Source organism: Zonotrichia leucophrys, chromosome 2 (assembly GCF_028769735.1).
Source record: "Zonotrichia leucophrys gambelii isolate GWCS_2022_RI chromosome 2, RI_Zleu_2.0, whole genome shotgun sequence".
NCBI lineage: Eukaryota > Metazoa > Chordata > Aves > Passeriformes > Passerellidae > Zonotrichia > Zonotrichia leucophrys.
The window spans coordinates 114,753,667-114,770,945 of NC_088171.1; the positions used below are offsets into that span (position 1 = coordinate 114,753,667).

The window sequence follows — 17,279 nt, forward strand, 5'->3', positions numbered from 1 at the left end:
TCAATGACCACCAGCTTCTGAATGAAGCTACAAAAATACTGGGTTTTACTTACTAGAGAAAACCCTGAACAGCTTGCTTCTTGCCAACCTGAAAGACCACCCCTTTCAATGAGTGCCACCTGAAACAATCTCAAATGCATGTTACAGTATTTAAAAAAAAAAAAAAAAGATCTTGGGGAAATAGCACTTGCTCCCTGAGAAGCACTTCAGTTTTAGCACAGATCTCCCACTCTGAGATGGGCTCAGTATGTTGGCATTACAGAGCATACAGTTACTACTATGCATTTACTAATGACCGACCTAGAATTTGACAGATGGAAATGCTGACTGGAAAGCATGAAATAGAGGCTTCATATCTCAAAGATCCACAGTGAAAGGAATTGTTAGCATCCAACTAGATTCTAATAAACTTTGCAAGAGGAACATGGGCCATGCATTTTTACTAGCTGTTTAATTTAATTTGTTTTCATTTATAGCAAAGCACTGTTGAAAAGAACAGGAAACTTTCAAATAATTTGGTCAAGATCAGATGGGAAAACATGTCCCTCTTCCACTTAGAAATTCTATAGTTCAGATCATTCAGTAACTTTGCCAGCCACCACAACATACTAAAAAAATATATCAAGAAACAAACTTCCTAAACAAGTGACAAATGCAGAAAGTAGAGGTTAAAAAAAGGATTAATTTTTTTACCCCCTTATAACAGTCTAAAAGTACTCAAATCAAGAAGACATAACACACACTCTTTGGGTCAGAACTCTGCCATGCACAGGGAGTGAAGTAATTTTGACTATATTCTCTCTCAGATGTACCCCCAAAGACAAAATCACATCACAAAATGCTAAGTTGCTCAGTAACAGTTAATTCCTAAGTTAATTCACAAAGGCAATATAACCTTTGTCCAGAAGACCTCATAACCTTCCTACAAAGGCCTAAGTTACAAAAAGTCTGGATATATTATAGAATTGTAAAATGGTTTGATTTGGAAGGTACCTTAAAGACCATCCAGTTCCATGGGCAGGGACACCTTTCACTAGACCAGGTTCCTCAAAGCCCCACCAAACGTGGCCCAGAACACTTCCAGGGATGGGACACACAGGGCTTCTCTGGGCAACCTGTTCTGGTGCCTTACCACCCTCACAGTAAAGAATTTCTTCCTAATGCCAAATCCAAACTTACCTTCTGTCAGTTTTACTCCTTGTCTTATCACTACACACCATTACGAAAAGTCCCTCTCCAGAGGCTGTTGTCAGACAAAATGGTGGGAAATTTTATATATATTTGGGAAGAACTAACAATTAAGCTCCTTCCTAACTGTTCTTAACTGCTCTAAGTTAAGCTCTTTCTTCTTCAAACTACAAGTCTTACAATCCCAAAGTAAGAAATGGGATTTAGGTATACTTCACAGGACAGTTACCAAGCAGTTGCAACCTGACAGCTCATTTCTGCCTGCCTTTTAGCTTTTTTTGTTAAGCTGCCTACATGAAACTTTCACGCCAAAACTACCTTCAAATACCAAGCTACCTCCTTTATTATGAAATTCAGATGCTTAGCAGAAGGGATTATTTGACCTTCAACCACAGTTTAACACCTAAAACTATGACAAGAACAGTCATTTAGAGCATCCATTAAATCTTGGAGGCTTTGCTCAGAGTTGAGAGGCTTTCTATTGATTGGTTCCTGATGAAAAATGGAATAAGCAGCACAATACTCAAGTTCTTATTCAGACAAAACCTTTAGAAAATTTAATCTGCTAATGAAGAATTATGGAGTTCATTTCAAGATAACTGAATATATTATCAGTTTCAAGGCTGCAACACAACTATGTGACTGATATCACAAATTCATATGATTTAAATATTTTGAGAGGACTGAGGGGCAGTGATTTAAGTCACCAGAGCACCTTTTTGACCACATCTGTCTTCTAACTTGAGGATTGAAGAAAGATCCAGTCTCTTTTTATGTTCAGTTGTTTTATTAGTCAAACTACAGAAAAACTGAAAATAACAACACATATCTAACCTCCCCAAACGAAAGTATTTTGCTATTCCAATCAAACTGACAAGCAATCAATGTAGTTAGAAACTACCTAACACTTTCCTTTCAGTACAAATATTTAAGTCTAATAGAGAGCAAGAAATTTGTTTTACATGATGCATAGATAAAACCTGTACTAGAAATTGAAATGTATTTTTCAATATGGACTTAACTTACTTGTTCTCAAATATTTTGAAGTGGCCAAGTTTTCAAAGGTGAAATAATAAAGGGGAGACCTCTAAAACCATTTCCCCCCCTCCGCAAAAAACTTATTTCACAGTTTAACATTTCTGAAAGCATAATCTAGATTTCTGCTTGCCTTCCACAGAAATTGACACTAGAAGTGTGTCTGAGTATTTCTTATGAGAAACAATGACAGCACATATTTGACAAGACCTGGCATCTTTTCCTCACAGGCAAGTTTAATATTCATCCAGTTAGGGACCATTGCCATCACCCAAACACCATCATGATTAAGTTTCCTGTATTACTCTGCACTCAATTTTTCTATTTGTAGCATCACCAGCTCAAGTTAATTTCACAGTACTCCTTGGCACAATTTTTGTAGTACAAAAATTATCAATAGCTAAACTTAAAGGGACACAAATAGATTCTGAGATAATAAAAGAGTTTAAAACAAGTTAAAGAAGTGCTGAGTTCAGAAAAGAGTGTATCCAAAAGAAAAGGATACACTCAGGCAGCTAAGACAAAAAAAACCCTTAAAATTATAACTGGGAAAACATTACATTTTACAAGTAATGAGAAATTAAACAAGTTTGATATAAATATTTCATGTATACTTTTTAAAGCAATTTCAACACATACTAAACCCAGCCTAAATAATTAGGATAATTAACATATTAGGATTCTTGGTTAACTTTTTAAGTAAAAAATAATGTAACTTTGTTGTTTAGGAATAGAGCTGATTTCATTGTACTGGTATGCTTATAACTGTACTTAAACACCATTTAAAATAGCATGTAGCAACACCATCCTTTGACAGATGCAATAATATTTTTATTACTTTTTCTGAAACTGATTAAAATATAGCCATAAGCAATATGTTTGTGCTGGGGCATAATTAGGAGTGGTTTAGTCTGAGCACAATCCTAGTATTCGAAATAATAAAAGAAAACTTCAAATCAGATAAAAAAAAAGCCTAAAGATTTAAATAACTGGCATTTATATCTAAGCTCTTCCTAAGCTAGGTGGTTTAATATTTCCTAGTGTCCTAGGTGAAACAAATTATGTAAGTATTGATCACAGTAACTTCCAGTGAACAAAATAAGCTTGAACAATATTGTGTTTAACTTTTAAACAGAACACAAAACTCTGACACTATTTTATATTTGTTTTATTTTACTTTAGTACTCTTCTTAAAGTACTTGTGAGGAGAAGAGCACCAGTAACTGATAGCAGGCAGCTAACACCATAAATTTACACCTTTGTAATGTATCATCTTATGAAAACATAAGAACAGCTGCAGGCAATTTCTACTTTTATATATTTATATTTTATCTATACTTGCATGTGATAAATGCAGCATTACTAAGCCTTGCATGTAGCCAGCTGCAGTAAATGCAAAATAGTATAAATGAAAATTCCACACGTGACAGTAGGAGTTTGAAGAAACTTAACATTTACAAACTTGTAAATGTTTTATTACTAACTATACTGGCTTGATTGAAATTTAATAGCAAGCTGCCAGAATCTCTCATTCTGCCTTTCCTTCAAAATGATCTCTTAAAAAAAAAATATTCCTATTCCACAACTGATCCAAAAGACACGATATTGTCCCTAAATGTCTCCTAAAAATGTGTGCATGTCTGTATCTCTCCCACATACAAATGGAACATTCATGATAAATACATACACCCCACAGTAAACAGTTTTATTACAAGTGACAAGCACTTGAGACAGTAAAATCTCATTTGCCTACACAGGGTCTTTCTGCTGCTCAAACACGCAGTACAGTGAGATCTCATTAACTCACAATCAGATGATTTGCAGGGTTTTTTAGAAAACACATGCACTACAAAAAGAAGGATATACTCAATACATGAAGAGGTAAGCTAAGATTTCTGACAGCCTCGCTCCTTTTTGGTTATTTGGCAATTCACAGTAAATGTGCATAAGTAAAAATCAGCAATCTACATCTTATTTCCTAAGAAATACTTTACACTTGCAGACTGCCAAATCTGATGTGACTCACAACCATAAAGAAAAGCTTTTAGGGTTAGAGATACACAGTGTCAGGCTACTGGTAAATTACCTGCAGAATACATAAGTAAATCTACGTGCAATCTGTATTGCTAAATTGTATCAAATAAAGTATTATTACAGCAATATGGAAGAGATTATTATTAGTTATCCTAACTTAAGTGAAAAAACAACTTTGACAAATAATTCCCTTTAAACACTTTCTAATCTGATTTCTAGGGATATTTTCCTTGAGAGAGGAATTTAGCACATTAAGTGCAAAAGAAGATTATAGCAATTCAGTTTACTGTAACAGACACTTTTTGCATTTTTCCAAGTTTCTTTACATAGTTATTTCTTAATTGCATCTGATGGCAATTCTTGGGTTTTACTTTCCTGATTCCCACTTGACTTTCTCAAATCTGATTTGAGGTATTTTACTTGAGAGTTCTGAGTTACTGTTGTATGCATTACAGCCACACTTGTCTGCATTCGTTTTTTTAATCTCACTTTTTAGTTTTATAATAGTTCAGACCTGTGGGGTTTTTTCCCTCTCTTTCCTTTCCTCTAAACAAATAGCTATTGGGCCACATTTTATTTCCTTAGTGCCCCCCTGCAAGTGTATAAAAACCACCAGATTTGGTCATGAATAGAACAGGTCATCACTCTGGCCATGTATTTTAATGTATTTGACAAGGTATCTCTACACTCTGGACAGGCAATGAACCAGGAAGGAGAGAGAAGAAGGCTACAGAGAAGGATATAATAGAAATTATTTATTCCTTCAACATGAGAATAATTACATATCCTTTCTCACTCTTGACAGTCAGGTATGTACTTACACAGTCACCTCAAACCCCTGACATATATGGTGGCTAATTTCAATGCCATGATCCTACAGTAACCGTTTGCCAGACATGCAGGGTCCATTTAAATATTAAAAATTTTAATACATCGTATAAGAAGGCCCCATTCTTTAAAACTGTGAGCACACAACTACTCTAAAAAGCATGCTGTATCTTTTCAAAAGTCAAAAAACTCCCTCCAGTTCTATGAATTTCTGCAATTTGTCCTAAGATGAGACAATAACAGGTGAACAGTGATACAGATGTAGATAGAAAACACTTTGACAACAAAAACTAAATAAAAATAAAACTTAACCTGCAGTAATGGTGACCAGTTCTGTTTAATATTAGGTTTTCTGAACTTGCATACAATTAGGATCTTCTGCATTTGATATTTGGTGGACAACTGTTTATTTAAAATGAATTAGTAACTGCAATCTATGCAATTTCAGATAAATGTTCACTATATCCCTTGACAACTAAAAAAAAAAAAAGCATCTGTGTAAGTGATTATATTGAGAGTTAATCAGTGTTTTACATTCAAGTTACAAGATCACACAATTTAAAAATCAATATAAATTGAATTAAATTCTAGATGTGGGTTTTTTTTAGATTAGATGAAAATACACAATTGTCTATTATCAAATGCCCAGATAACTGCAAAAAAACCCCACTCCAATGCTTCAGAAATTTAAACATTTTATGTTTGATCAATACAAGTGTTACTTTGTTCTAATATTTGAATTATTTTAAATAGTTTTTTAAGGCTACCTAAACATTTGGTAATCAGTTAAAGATGCTTAGCAGTTCAGTGGATAAATGCTGCACATTTCTTTTAAAAGCTCTGCAAGCTAAATCCTTACTAGGAGCAGATATTTGGAGAATAACTCCTTGAAAGCAAATTCTCTATCACTTCAGTGGTGGTCACTGCTAGCTCCTTTTAAGTCTATACTGATTTGAGAATGGTCTAAGTACTTGAACAGATTTCATGTTTTCCAGAATATTTCTGCTTGGTAAACATATAAATTTGTTCAAGAACCCTACCAAAAAGTATTTGTTCACAAAAACTGGTTTTAACAACATAAGGGGTTATAGACAGAAAATTTAAAAACTTATGGATCAGACTCTGAAGTAAAAACATTTATTTTACCAAATAACCTTGAACAGCTACAAACAGTGGTTTATTTAGAACATGAGTAGTGCCCTCCTTAACCCATTAATTTTAAAACACATGCAATACTCTGAAAGGAGGAGACTTTAGGGCACCATTTTGACTAACCAGCTGCAGAGATGGACAACCATTAGAAGTGGCTGCACTTTGTGCACAGTGCCTTTTGGAACTACATAAACTTTTTAAAAGTTTCTTAATTTAAATCTCCAAAGTTCTACATTGAAAACGAATTTTTCTGGATAATTACTAAATTAAAAGTACACACCAAGAGACACATTTGAGCTAAGCATTCAAGGAAAGCTGAATGCATGTCACTTTAGATTCCTGTATTGGCTTGTACTGTTGCAGAATACTGTAGTTATTAATTTTTAAACATTACTGGATAGGATTGGTAAGTCTCTAAAAAGGATTTTAATACATTTACACCTCTCCTGTTTACCTAGAAAAAGTAGGTTAACTTCACCAACAACAGACCATAGTATTTGTTTCCTCAGGTGCTTTAATTTTAGAAAATCTTGAAAAAAATCAAACTGTATAATCTATGGAATCAGACCAATACATAATAAAGAAGATTATCTTAACTCTTAGAACAAGGAAGCTTTGAAAGTTACTTTGTATTTTTATTTTTAAAAAAAACCACTTCTTCACTGTAAGAATTCTGTTTTCTACAAAAGAGTAAGTTTGTAAAAAAATAATCCTAAACAACATTCTTTTCTGCTATTATTATCTCCATCTGGATTATACCTTAAAATTAAATCCAGTTTAGAAGAGTATCAAATTCTGAGAGAACACCCTTTCCTCTTTCTCCACCCTAAATCCTGAATTTTGTACTATGCTTGGATACACCAAATTTACTTTGTAACACACAGGTGTAAGTCAAGAAAGATACTTCACAACACTGCTTCTTTCACACTGTTACTATCAGTGTCTATACCTATTTTCAGCATTAAAACATTAATGATTAAAAAGCTCCAAATTAGGTAAAAATGTAGAGGCATGTTAAGCACTTCACACTGATGGTCACAGAAACAGCATTTGAAGAGTTCTCAGTACCATTAACTAGTTTATTTAAGTTAGTTCTGCACATCTAGTACCATCTGTCTCTCTAGCCTGGTACATTAAAACGACCAACATATGGTGAACTGCTATTAATTTATCAAATTTCTATGCATTCCAGGGTAATGTTACTTCAGTCAATAAAAATAATAGATCAGTTTAAGAAATATTCAGAAAGGAACTTTAAAGTCTGAATTCTTACTAACTATAAAAAAGATCTCTACACCATAAAAGGCAGTTTTGGAAAAACATTCAATATCATTCCTTTATACAAAATGATTAATTTTTCTTCCTTAATGACCCTTTTTCTAACTTAAGAGCAGTTAATGTGATTTAATTTTCACAACTGTGAGTCATTGGAAAACTTGGAGATTTCTGCCCAAATCTTTAACCACAAGGCTATCCTAGGCAACAAGTTTCTTTGGTCACCCTTGCAGAAAGGGTACAGATCATTTGCAAGCACATGCTATTCAACACAGAGGGCTATCACAACTCCTGCTCAACTTGCACAGCTTCACAGCAAACATGTGCTGCCATAGCCCCCATCCAAGCCCAGCAGCCCATCTCCCCTCTCAAGAAGCGCATACCTGTACTCAGTTTTCAATCTAGAACTAAGTACAAAGGCTCCAAAACCAAAGCAAGTGTAAAGGCAACATTGCAACTCCTCATAAAGGTATCAAATTGCCCTGTTAAGAGGCGATGCTAATTTTTTAAAATAGGACATTCAGAAATAAAATTAAAATACATAGGAGATAATAGAGACAAGCAGAGCATTTCGCATCATCGCAGTTAAACATTTACAAGTTAAAAATGAAGAAAAAAACCAGTATCAGCCAGAACCCATGCTAAAAGCATGCATGCATACACACATGCACACATATACATGACACCAGACCACAGTTAGAATGACTTTTCTTTCTTTAAATAAAGCCAGAGGCAATTCTTCCAAGTCATGTTTTAACTACACACCTAAGGTGTACTTGTAAAGAGCCCCTTCTTTGGCCATTTAAAACCTACAGTTATTTTTCAGTATTTTGAAAACCTTTGGGAATGGTTTAGGAGATTTAAGCATAGAATAAACTTTTGAACAAACTTAAGTGTTCCCAACAAAACTGAATGTATTCAAAGTAAAAATAATGCACTTCACAACTTTCACAAAATGTCTGTGAAATTGCCCTACACACAGGGAATTCATCCCCTCCCACAGAATTCGCAGCTAGCAGAACAGCACTAGATCTTAATATTACACAACCTGAGACTATTTCATTTCTGCAGCATACAATCCAAAAAACACTCTCCAAAACACAGCATTTTAATTGACACACCAAGAAAACTCCCCTGAAGACCTGCTACACACAAAAGAATTGCTTTGATCCCAACGATTCTGCACGTTTCCCACTGCTATCCTTCCCTAATTTATCAGACTAGGGCCGATTTGATACCTTTCCATTAAAAAAAAAAACAACGAAGCACCCCTCTGCTAGAGGCAGAGGTGCTGCAGAGGTGATGATAACCCCAGAAAAAGAGAAGCTGTCTCTTTAAAATGCCCTGCTATGTCCCTGATCCCACGTGGAACCAACATCAGCAGCACTTTCGCATTAACTTCAATGTGAGGCGAGATGAGGCATCATTATTTCATATAAATAAAACGAGGAGGCTGCAGAATGCATTCTTTGTAGGGGACAAACAGGTGAACTGAACGTGCCAGGGAAATCAGCAACCACCCGCAGGAGAGGTGCCCTGCCCCCGAGCCCTCTCTGCTCTCCCTATGGAGCATTAGCTCAAGCCCACACTACTCTCAAGAATCCAGTTCAAATAGAGGAGTGAGCCACCAAGAAAACTTGAAATTCAAAGGCAACGAAAATGCACTTTATAAACCGGAAAGGTTTACTCTTTGCCTCGCACATCCTAATTAGATCAGGAAAGTGACACTACAAAAGCATAACATTCCGGTCCGAAAAAAAAAAAAAAAAAAAAAAAGAAAGAAAAAGACAGAGGAAAAGAAAAGAGCCCCCATCTCCCCAAATCCCCCAAAAACACACACACAAAAAAAGCATTAAAAAAGGAAGTTATAAAGCACCACATCCAGCATTTATCTTATCTAGGATCACTCCACATTACCCCCAAGTTATACACTTTCTGCACCATCATCTCCCCCTACCTCTCTGTCCTGAAAGGGATTTTCACGTTTTCTCATTGTCGGTGGCGAGTTATAAGAGGCTTTTGCCTTTCCAAAGAATTCATCAACAAAAAAAAATAATAAATATTAACTCCTTGCTCCCTGAAACCTTAAAACGGTCTCGGGAAGACGCGGGTTTCATACTGTTACCTTGAGGAAGAAAAGGGGGAGCAGCCCCGATTTTTAGGTATTTTTTGGCATTTTTTTCTGATTTTTATTTTGTTATATGCCTCAGTTCTCCCTCCATTTTGGTTGTTTATGATACTGACAACAAGCTGTCCCTGCTCTCTCTCTCTCTCTCTCCGGATCTCTCCTGCTTTCAGTTAGCAAACCCCCCTCCCCAATGCAACACGACTCAGCACTTACTTGGGTTCACACTTTTCTCTAAACACACACCGATGGGGAAGGGAAAAGCTCCTGGGCTACTCGGAGGGGGAGAGCAGGCAAATTCGTTTCTTTATTACGAAAAAAAAAACTTTTGTCCAAAAAACGACGGGAAAGGGGGGTCGAGTGCCCCAAAGTCACTCCGGATCCCCCCAAAGACGCAGCCGCCAGGTCCGGGGGACACCCCACGGATAGCCGGGTCCACGGGGGAAATTTCTGTGCGAAATTTGTCCGGTTTGAGGCGGCGGGCGAATTTATATTAATTTTTTCCCTCATTTTTCGGCACCGCGGTCTCTAATGTCTTCCGCTCCCTCTCTCGCCGCTCTCGCCGCTGTCACTGCATTCACAGCACAGGCTCCGGAGAGGCGAGGAGGGGAGGGGGCGGCCGCGCCGCTCCTGCCCCTGCCCCTGCCCCGCGGCCCCGGGCCCGGGCCGCCGCGGGGGTCGGCGGCGGGCACCCCGCGCCCTCCTGCCGTCCCCCGGGCAGCCCCGCCGCCTCGCCCGCTCCTCGCGAACCAGCAGAGCGCCGCGGGGAGGGAGGGGAGGAGTGGAGGAAACTCCTGAGAGAGGTTTTTCTCAAAATCATCTCTTTCTCCCTCCGAAGGGGGGTGGGGGGGGGGCACCGCTCGCCTCGGCTCCCCTCCCCTGCTTTTCCCCCCGGGGGGGTCCGACGCGGGGCGGCGGGGGGCTGCGGGAGATGGGGGAGAGGGATGGAAGGGAGGGATGGTTAACACAAACTTTTCCTCACTGCTCGCTGCTCCTCTCTCCTCTCCCCCCTCCTTCTCCTCCTCCCCCTTCATAATTTAAATAACCCTGATATTTCCCTGCTAAACCCCGGCGCCTGCCCCCCAAACCCGCAGCAGACTCACCGCGGGAGCCTCAGCATCCCCTCTGCGCCCCGTTTCCACCCTTTACAGTGTTCTCCGATTTTTCTGTAATTTTTTCCCCATATTTCGGGCTGGACGCGGCGGGCCTGGAAATTGTTTGCTTTCCCGTCTTTCCAGCAGCCATTGTAGTGTATGCGCTGCGGTGCAGCCCAGCCTGCCGCACACGCCGCGCCCACACCGCCCGCCGCCCACACGCACCGCGGGTTGGACGCCTCCCCCAGTCAGTCAGGGCCGCGGCCGCGCCCCGCCGCCGGCGCCTGCGGCCCGCGCCGCCCGCCCCGTTGGTGGAAGGAGGCGCCGCTCACGGCCGGGGCGGGCGCGGCGCCGCCGCCATTGGCGGCCCGGCCGTGCCACTCAGAGCCGCCGGGGCGTGGGCGGCGGCGGCGCGGGGCCGGGGGGAGCCGCGGGGCCGGGAGCGGGGTAGGCTGCGCCCGTACTTAAGCGCGCTGCCCGAGCCGCTGACGTCTTTCGAATTGGAGACGGGCTGCCCCGCTCCCGCCCCGGGCTCCAGCGGACACGGCCGGGGACGGAGGTGAGTGCCGCCGGCGGCGACCCGCGCTGTGCCCGCCCGCCGCTTGCCCTTCCCGGCCGGCGCAGAAAAGTCTCGCTCGACCTTCGCCGCCCGCGGGCCGGGGCAGCCCCGCTCGGGCCCGGCGGCGGCGCGGCCCGGGCACCGCTCCCTGGCGGCAGGTGGTGCCGAGGGGAGGCGGCGGGAGCGGCCGCGGGGAACGGGCCGGGGCGGGGGAAGGGGTCGCCGGGCGCCTCCGGCCGCTCCGCCGCCGGCGGGAGGCAGGGACCGGGCGGGGGGCGCCGGCCTCGCCTCCGCACCTGGACGGCTCCCGGCCTTCCCCGGGAAGCTGAGCTGGGCAAGGCGGCAGCTCCGCGGTGCTGAGCGTCAGGGACCGCCGGCTGCCTCCTCCTGCCTCCGCCGCCGTAACAGCCCAAAGTGCCATAGGAATTTTTGTACGGCCTTGGCTCCAGGGTTCAGGGTTTTAATGAGCTGGTCTACATTGCGGCATAATTAGCGAATTTGTGTCTATATGTGTGCATTTAAAGCAGACCAAAGACTTTTCAATGGGCGGGAGCCTGTAGCGAAGTGCCCTGATTGTTTATGAACTGAAAAAGCCCCAGGGTTACAGAGTGCCAGCAGCAGCCCTGGTTCTCTGTGGTACGGTTTACAGCTGTTAATGTGTTAAAGCATAATTAAGAGCTGTGGCATAGACAAGCCTTCGGTTGTGGTTGGGCTCTGACCTGTGATCTGAAAGCAGGAAGGGAAGCCCGTACATGTGCAGAACCTGGGAGGAGGGGGAAGCTCGCTTCCTGCCCAACTGCTCATTCAGTCACAGCCGCATTTCGGCGTGACCCGCCTGCCCTTCCAGCTGATAATGTTTCAAGTCTGAAGTACTTCGGAGAGGGAGAGAGAGCAACACGCACTGGAGCTATCAGACCTTTTGGGTTGTACTAAGAATATTTAAGCATTTGCCTGCTCTGAGCTGTGAATCTTCATTAGAACCTGAACTGCTTATTCGTTAAGTGGGTGTTTAATGGGTTGTGTGCATTGTTCCTTAGAACGGGCGCGGTTGCAGACTCTGGTAATGTAATTAAACTGAAAGCATCAAGTGCAGTTTGTATAAGGAGCACTGATTATGACGGCCCATCCTATGACTCCCAAGTATTCTTTCGGAGAGTAACTCTGAAGTCGGAGTGAGAATATACACCTTGAGGCATGTCTGCTTAGGCGGCAATAGCAATGAAGTGCAGAGTTATAAACCAGACACATGCAAACAGCTAAAAATCTTGTATCTGTTGTGGTGAGTTAGGTGAGGCATTCTGGTATGCTGCTTTTGCTTCCTACTTCTCCCTTCTCTCCTCCTTTCTTAAGTCTGTGATGATGCTAGTGTATATGCTTGTGTTTCCATTTGAGTTGGAAGTGCCTGATCAAAAATGCACTTCCACCCATCACAAAGGAGAAAATTTGCCTGCATTGTTAAATTAACTTAAGCACTGGATAGTTCTCAAAAGGAAGTGAAAGTATTTCCCCAATGTTGTTAATTAAAAGGCCCACTTGCAGAAGATGATCATGTGGAAAGCAAAGAGTACTCCAGGTACCAGGAAGGTATACATGCACAGCTTGTAAAACCTAAGGCTTGTTAACTGGGAATAGTTTACTCTTACCCAAAGAAGAAAGCCCATCTAAAACATGGTTTTCTATGAGCTACAAAGAGCAGTATTTGAATTTTTTTCTAATCTGGTATCAAGCAAAACAGGATTTTTACTGCAGACTTGCACTTATCATTCCCTAATGTGCACAGAAACAGGTCTAAGTTAAGAATTAGCACCGATTTTTTTTTTTTTGAGAAAGTAAAAAACAATATTGTGTCCTTCATTAGCAGTACTTGAATTTGCTGTCTGTGTTTCTGATTGCATTGATTCAAGCAGTCATCTGGTCAACATTAATTTATTTTTTGTTAGATTCAGTATTTGTTTGGAACACATACCTGTATTGCCATATGTGTGCCGGAGGCAATGTATAGGGAGCTGTAAAGGGAAAGAGGGTCTGCTGTTCATCTTGATGTCATCATCTTGGATCAGTGTAGAGTCTTGGCACTGAACTCTGTGTCTCTCAAGCTTCAGAGTCAGTGTCAAACTACTAAATGGTAAGAAATGTGATTCAAGCGTTCATACACAGTGTAAGTGGGTCTGGTCCCACCTTGCGGTGAAACCAGTTCTTTTTCTATGAAATATTTGCTGTAGCAACACAGGAGATAGTGGGCACTTGTTGTACCTGGGAAAGCTCAGTGACGATGCAGATGTGATCCAGCTAAGGAGTAGGGACAAATCTGGAAAAGTTTACTTGTACATTCCTCCCACACACTATTAATTGAAGTGTCTACAGTGTGTTGGCTGTGAACAGCTTCTATGGAGCTGTTTCTCCTACACGTGGTCACTTCCTCCATGAGACACAGGCTGGTGTGAGAGCTGCTGCAGTGGCTCCATTCTCTGCAGGAATTTATCAGGGAGTGAGCAGTCTTTGTGGTGGGCTAAACTTGCCGGTGTTGTCTTGCTGTTACTGCTTTTGAAACAACACCTTGCAAAAGAAGGTTGGGTTTTGTTTAGTTTTTTCTTTAAGATAACAAAACTGTGTGTTGCTAGAAGGCCTTTATTAAATCCTGAAATTCAGACTTAATCCTGAGTTACTGTTAAAAGTAGATACTTAACCTGTTTATTTTTCCTTTCTAGCCAAGGTACGAGTGTCTTTCTAGAATGTCCAGGCATGCAAAAAAGCTTAGAGATCATGATATAAATCCATGTCTAGCGGTAAGATGATCAAATTGAGATTGATTTCTGTCTGTACATTTCAGTGTTAAATAATGCACTTTCTAGGGGACTGTTTTGTGGGTAGAACACTGGCATTCTAGCACTTTGCATTAAAAGTTTCTTAAGAGTCTGAAGGTGGGGAGGGCTGAAAATCTTCCATTATAATAAGTGTGAAATAACAAGTTAATTCCCTATAAATAGGAGTAATACAACTGCTGGCAGTCTCTTAAATTTTCTGTCCCTAAAACTAGAGCCTGAAATCCTGGTTAGACAAGCTTGGTTATTTTTAAAAGTCTTTTGTGAGTTATACCAAGCATCATTGTAAACAAATATTCTGTGGCCTCTGCACTTACTGTCTGAAGAGTACAGACAGTACTCTATTATCTCCAAATTAAATCACTGCTTGAAAGTGCTGATGATCCTGTGTAATAGGTGTTACTTTGCTCTCTTTGATAGTGTTCTTTCATCTGAAGAGCTCACTCCTATCTTCATAGATATTCTGGGACTTGTTAAAATATTTAAACACTGAGTACAGTAACTTCCCTCAGCTCTGAAGTATATTTTCCCCTATTAAAGGAAACAGATGCCACTACAAAATGTATGAATGACAACAACTATAACAAGGATATGTGTACTGATTACTTTTTGAAGTACAAAAACTGCAGAAAATTCTGGGTAAGCACAGTAAACTTTCTAAATTTTACTCCCTGCTTTGCTTTATATATGTTACTTCTGACATCCTGCTTTCTGAACCCTTCAAACTCAGCTAAGAATGTTTTTATGGTAACTTACCAGCCCAGGTAGTACCAGCCCAGTATGCATTGCTGTAAGACTTAAGCACATGCACATCAAAGTACTTCACTTGATTGTTCTGGGTTTACTCTCTTAGATTGTGAGTCAGTGTTCTTGCAGTACCTGATGTTTTCCTTAGAACTTGAGTCACATATTTCTAGTAATAATTTCTTTTAAACTGATGCGGTGAAAAAAATTCTGAGGCAAGGTAAGGTTATCTGGTTTCTCACCGCCTTGGATCATGCTTACTTTAACCTGATATAAAGCTTATTTGGTGGTAGAGAAATACCATGAGGATCTACGTGCAGTTAAACTGTTTTCTGCTGTTTCCTTATGCCATTGAAGTAAAGAGGTTTTAGCTTAGCCTTTAAATACTTGTGCAAACTACAAAAAAAAAACCTGTTTATAGACAATTGTGTATTGGTCTGGCATAGTGTAATGGGAATACTGATTGCACTCTATTCTGAAGCAGCAAGGTAAACTATCAGATATCTTGAACTAACTACTAGTACATTTAGTTATCAGCTAATCAGGCTTTTAGAGTACCTGACTTAATATATAAAGCATTTTTCTATTAAAAATCTTGTTCATTCAGAGCTCAGGGAAATCTGTTCTCATGGTCACTTTGTTCTATTTTCAGCATGGCATTATGATGCAAAGGAAGAGAAGTGGTGTGAAACCAGAGATGCCCTCAGCAGAAGAAAGAAAGAAAATCTTGGAATCAATGGGGAAGCCCTACTGACTGGAAATCTCAATTGACTGTTGTCTCAATACGTATGAAGACTTGGCAGCAGCAAGTTACCATTTCATGAACCGGATTTTACAGTTGCCATATGTTGGATTAAAATAAGATCTTAAATTTTGAAATGTGGGAGCTTTCTAGGATAGAATTTCCTGGGTTTGTTCCTACTTCCTGTCATAGGAACCTGGCCTCTTTTATTGGAAGATACGGGTCTCAATGCCACTTGTATAGAAACTTTTGGAAGTAGAAACTACCTTGCTGTGAAATGCTAAATATAAAATTAATGGGACTTGAAGAAAGCCTGTTTGAAAAGATGGGTTGGTGAGCATTGCAGTGTGATTCTAAGACTGGAGCAGATTGAGAAACTGGTACATGCAACATGTTTCTTGCACTCAGCTCAATAGTATGGATTTACCATGTATGAATGATAAATCACTATTTTCACATGTTGCATTCTGTGTCCCCAGTTTAAATAAGACCGTTCATGAACTAAAATCCTAAGTCAAACAAGCTTGTCATTGGGTCTGCCACTGCACTTGTCAGGGACAGCAGAAGCTTGCAGTAAGTCAGATCTGCAAGCTGTGCTAGTTAGAAGGTTAGAGAGATGGGTGAAGATAAAACTGAACTCCTCAGATCTGAGCTGCATAGTAATTTCTGTGGATAGTAAATAGATACTTAGGTGGCGGGCAGGCAGGGGGGACTTGCAGACATGTAAACAGATCCTCTGAGTGACATGGCAGGTTTAACTATAGCACATCTATCTAAGACTCTGGACAGCTGAAACCTGGGGTTTGGAAATGCTTACTCATATGAGATTACAAAGCTCAGTTTAAACAGGTACTCTAATCTTAAATAAGGTTGATTCTTTAGCTAAATTGAACAAGTAATAAATGTAAACATGTTGCTGTCTAGGTGAAATAGTGTTTTTTACCTTTTATCTTCTGGTGTCCTGGCTTAAAAGCTTGTATCCCGTGATAAAACAGAAAAACTACTGTCATGAGCTCAGGTTCCATGTGAAATCCTTTAGTTCATACTGGGATCAACTTGGCAGAACTCTGACTGACCTCATGAAGGATAGTGTAAAAGTGTTGTCTCTCTATTTAGACTTTTTGGAAAGACTCCATGGCTTTCTGTTTCTCCTGTCTGGCTTGTGTTGTTTCTTTCCACTGTAGGCCTATTTCTTTGCTTGCTGTGATTTCCTTGTTGTTTGATCTGACTAGCAATTCCACAAAATCTGCTTTTGCTCTTCCTTTCTGCTCTCTGTTTACATCTGAGTTTTGAAATTGATTGATCCTACCCTCTCTGTTGGAATGAGTGTGTAACTCTGTGCCTTTCGAGTATGCAGTACTCCGAGCAAAGCTGTACAGCCTTCAAACATGTCACAAGTTTCTCTTGTCGGTTCCTGGCAAGGAAAATGTACTTTCTTCCATCAAGACCATAAGGTTCTTTATTTCAAATTACTTTCTCTTCACCTAAAGTGCAAACTTTGACATTTTCCTCTTTTTGTAGTTGGGGTTTTTTGTTGCTGTTGTTGTCTTTGATTGGTTGTTTTTTGGTGGGAGTTTTTTGTGGTTTTTTTTTTTTTGTTTTTGTTTTGGAGGTTATTATTATTGTTTGTTTTTGTTCCCCTGTGTGTGGAGCTGAATATAGTTTCAAGGGCTTGCTCTTT

At 40.5% G+C, this 17,279-nt stretch overlaps 2 protein-coding genes across 3 annotated transcripts in view; one reads left to right on the plus strand and one right to left on the minus strand.

Annotated features, from left to right (window-relative positions):
• Positions 1–10,910, minus strand: part of PLAG1 (PLAG1 zinc finger) — a 47,586-nt gene extending 36,676 nt beyond the window's left edge. For both annotated transcript variants that reach the window (XM_064703516.1, XM_064703517.1), the window contains exon 1: positions 10,741–10,910. The gene's annotated coding sequence lies outside the window, so the exon portion shown is untranslated. The remainder of the gene's footprint in view (positions 1–10,740) is intronic.
• A 240-nt stretch (positions 10,911–11,150) lies between these two features.
• CHCHD7 (coiled-coil-helix-coiled-coil-helix domain containing 7) lies at positions 11,151–16,521 on the plus strand. Its single transcript, XM_064706119.1, has 4 exons — positions 11,151–11,290; positions 13,999–14,076; positions 14,653–14,751; positions 15,509–16,521. The coding sequence occupies exons 2-4, from the start codon at positions 14,023–14,025 to the stop codon at positions 15,608–15,610; spliced, it is 255 nt and encodes an 84-aa protein (XP_064562189.1). The 5' UTR covers positions 11,151–11,290; positions 13,999–14,022; the 3' UTR covers positions 15,611–16,521.
• Positions 16,522–17,279: the final 758 nt, after the last annotated feature.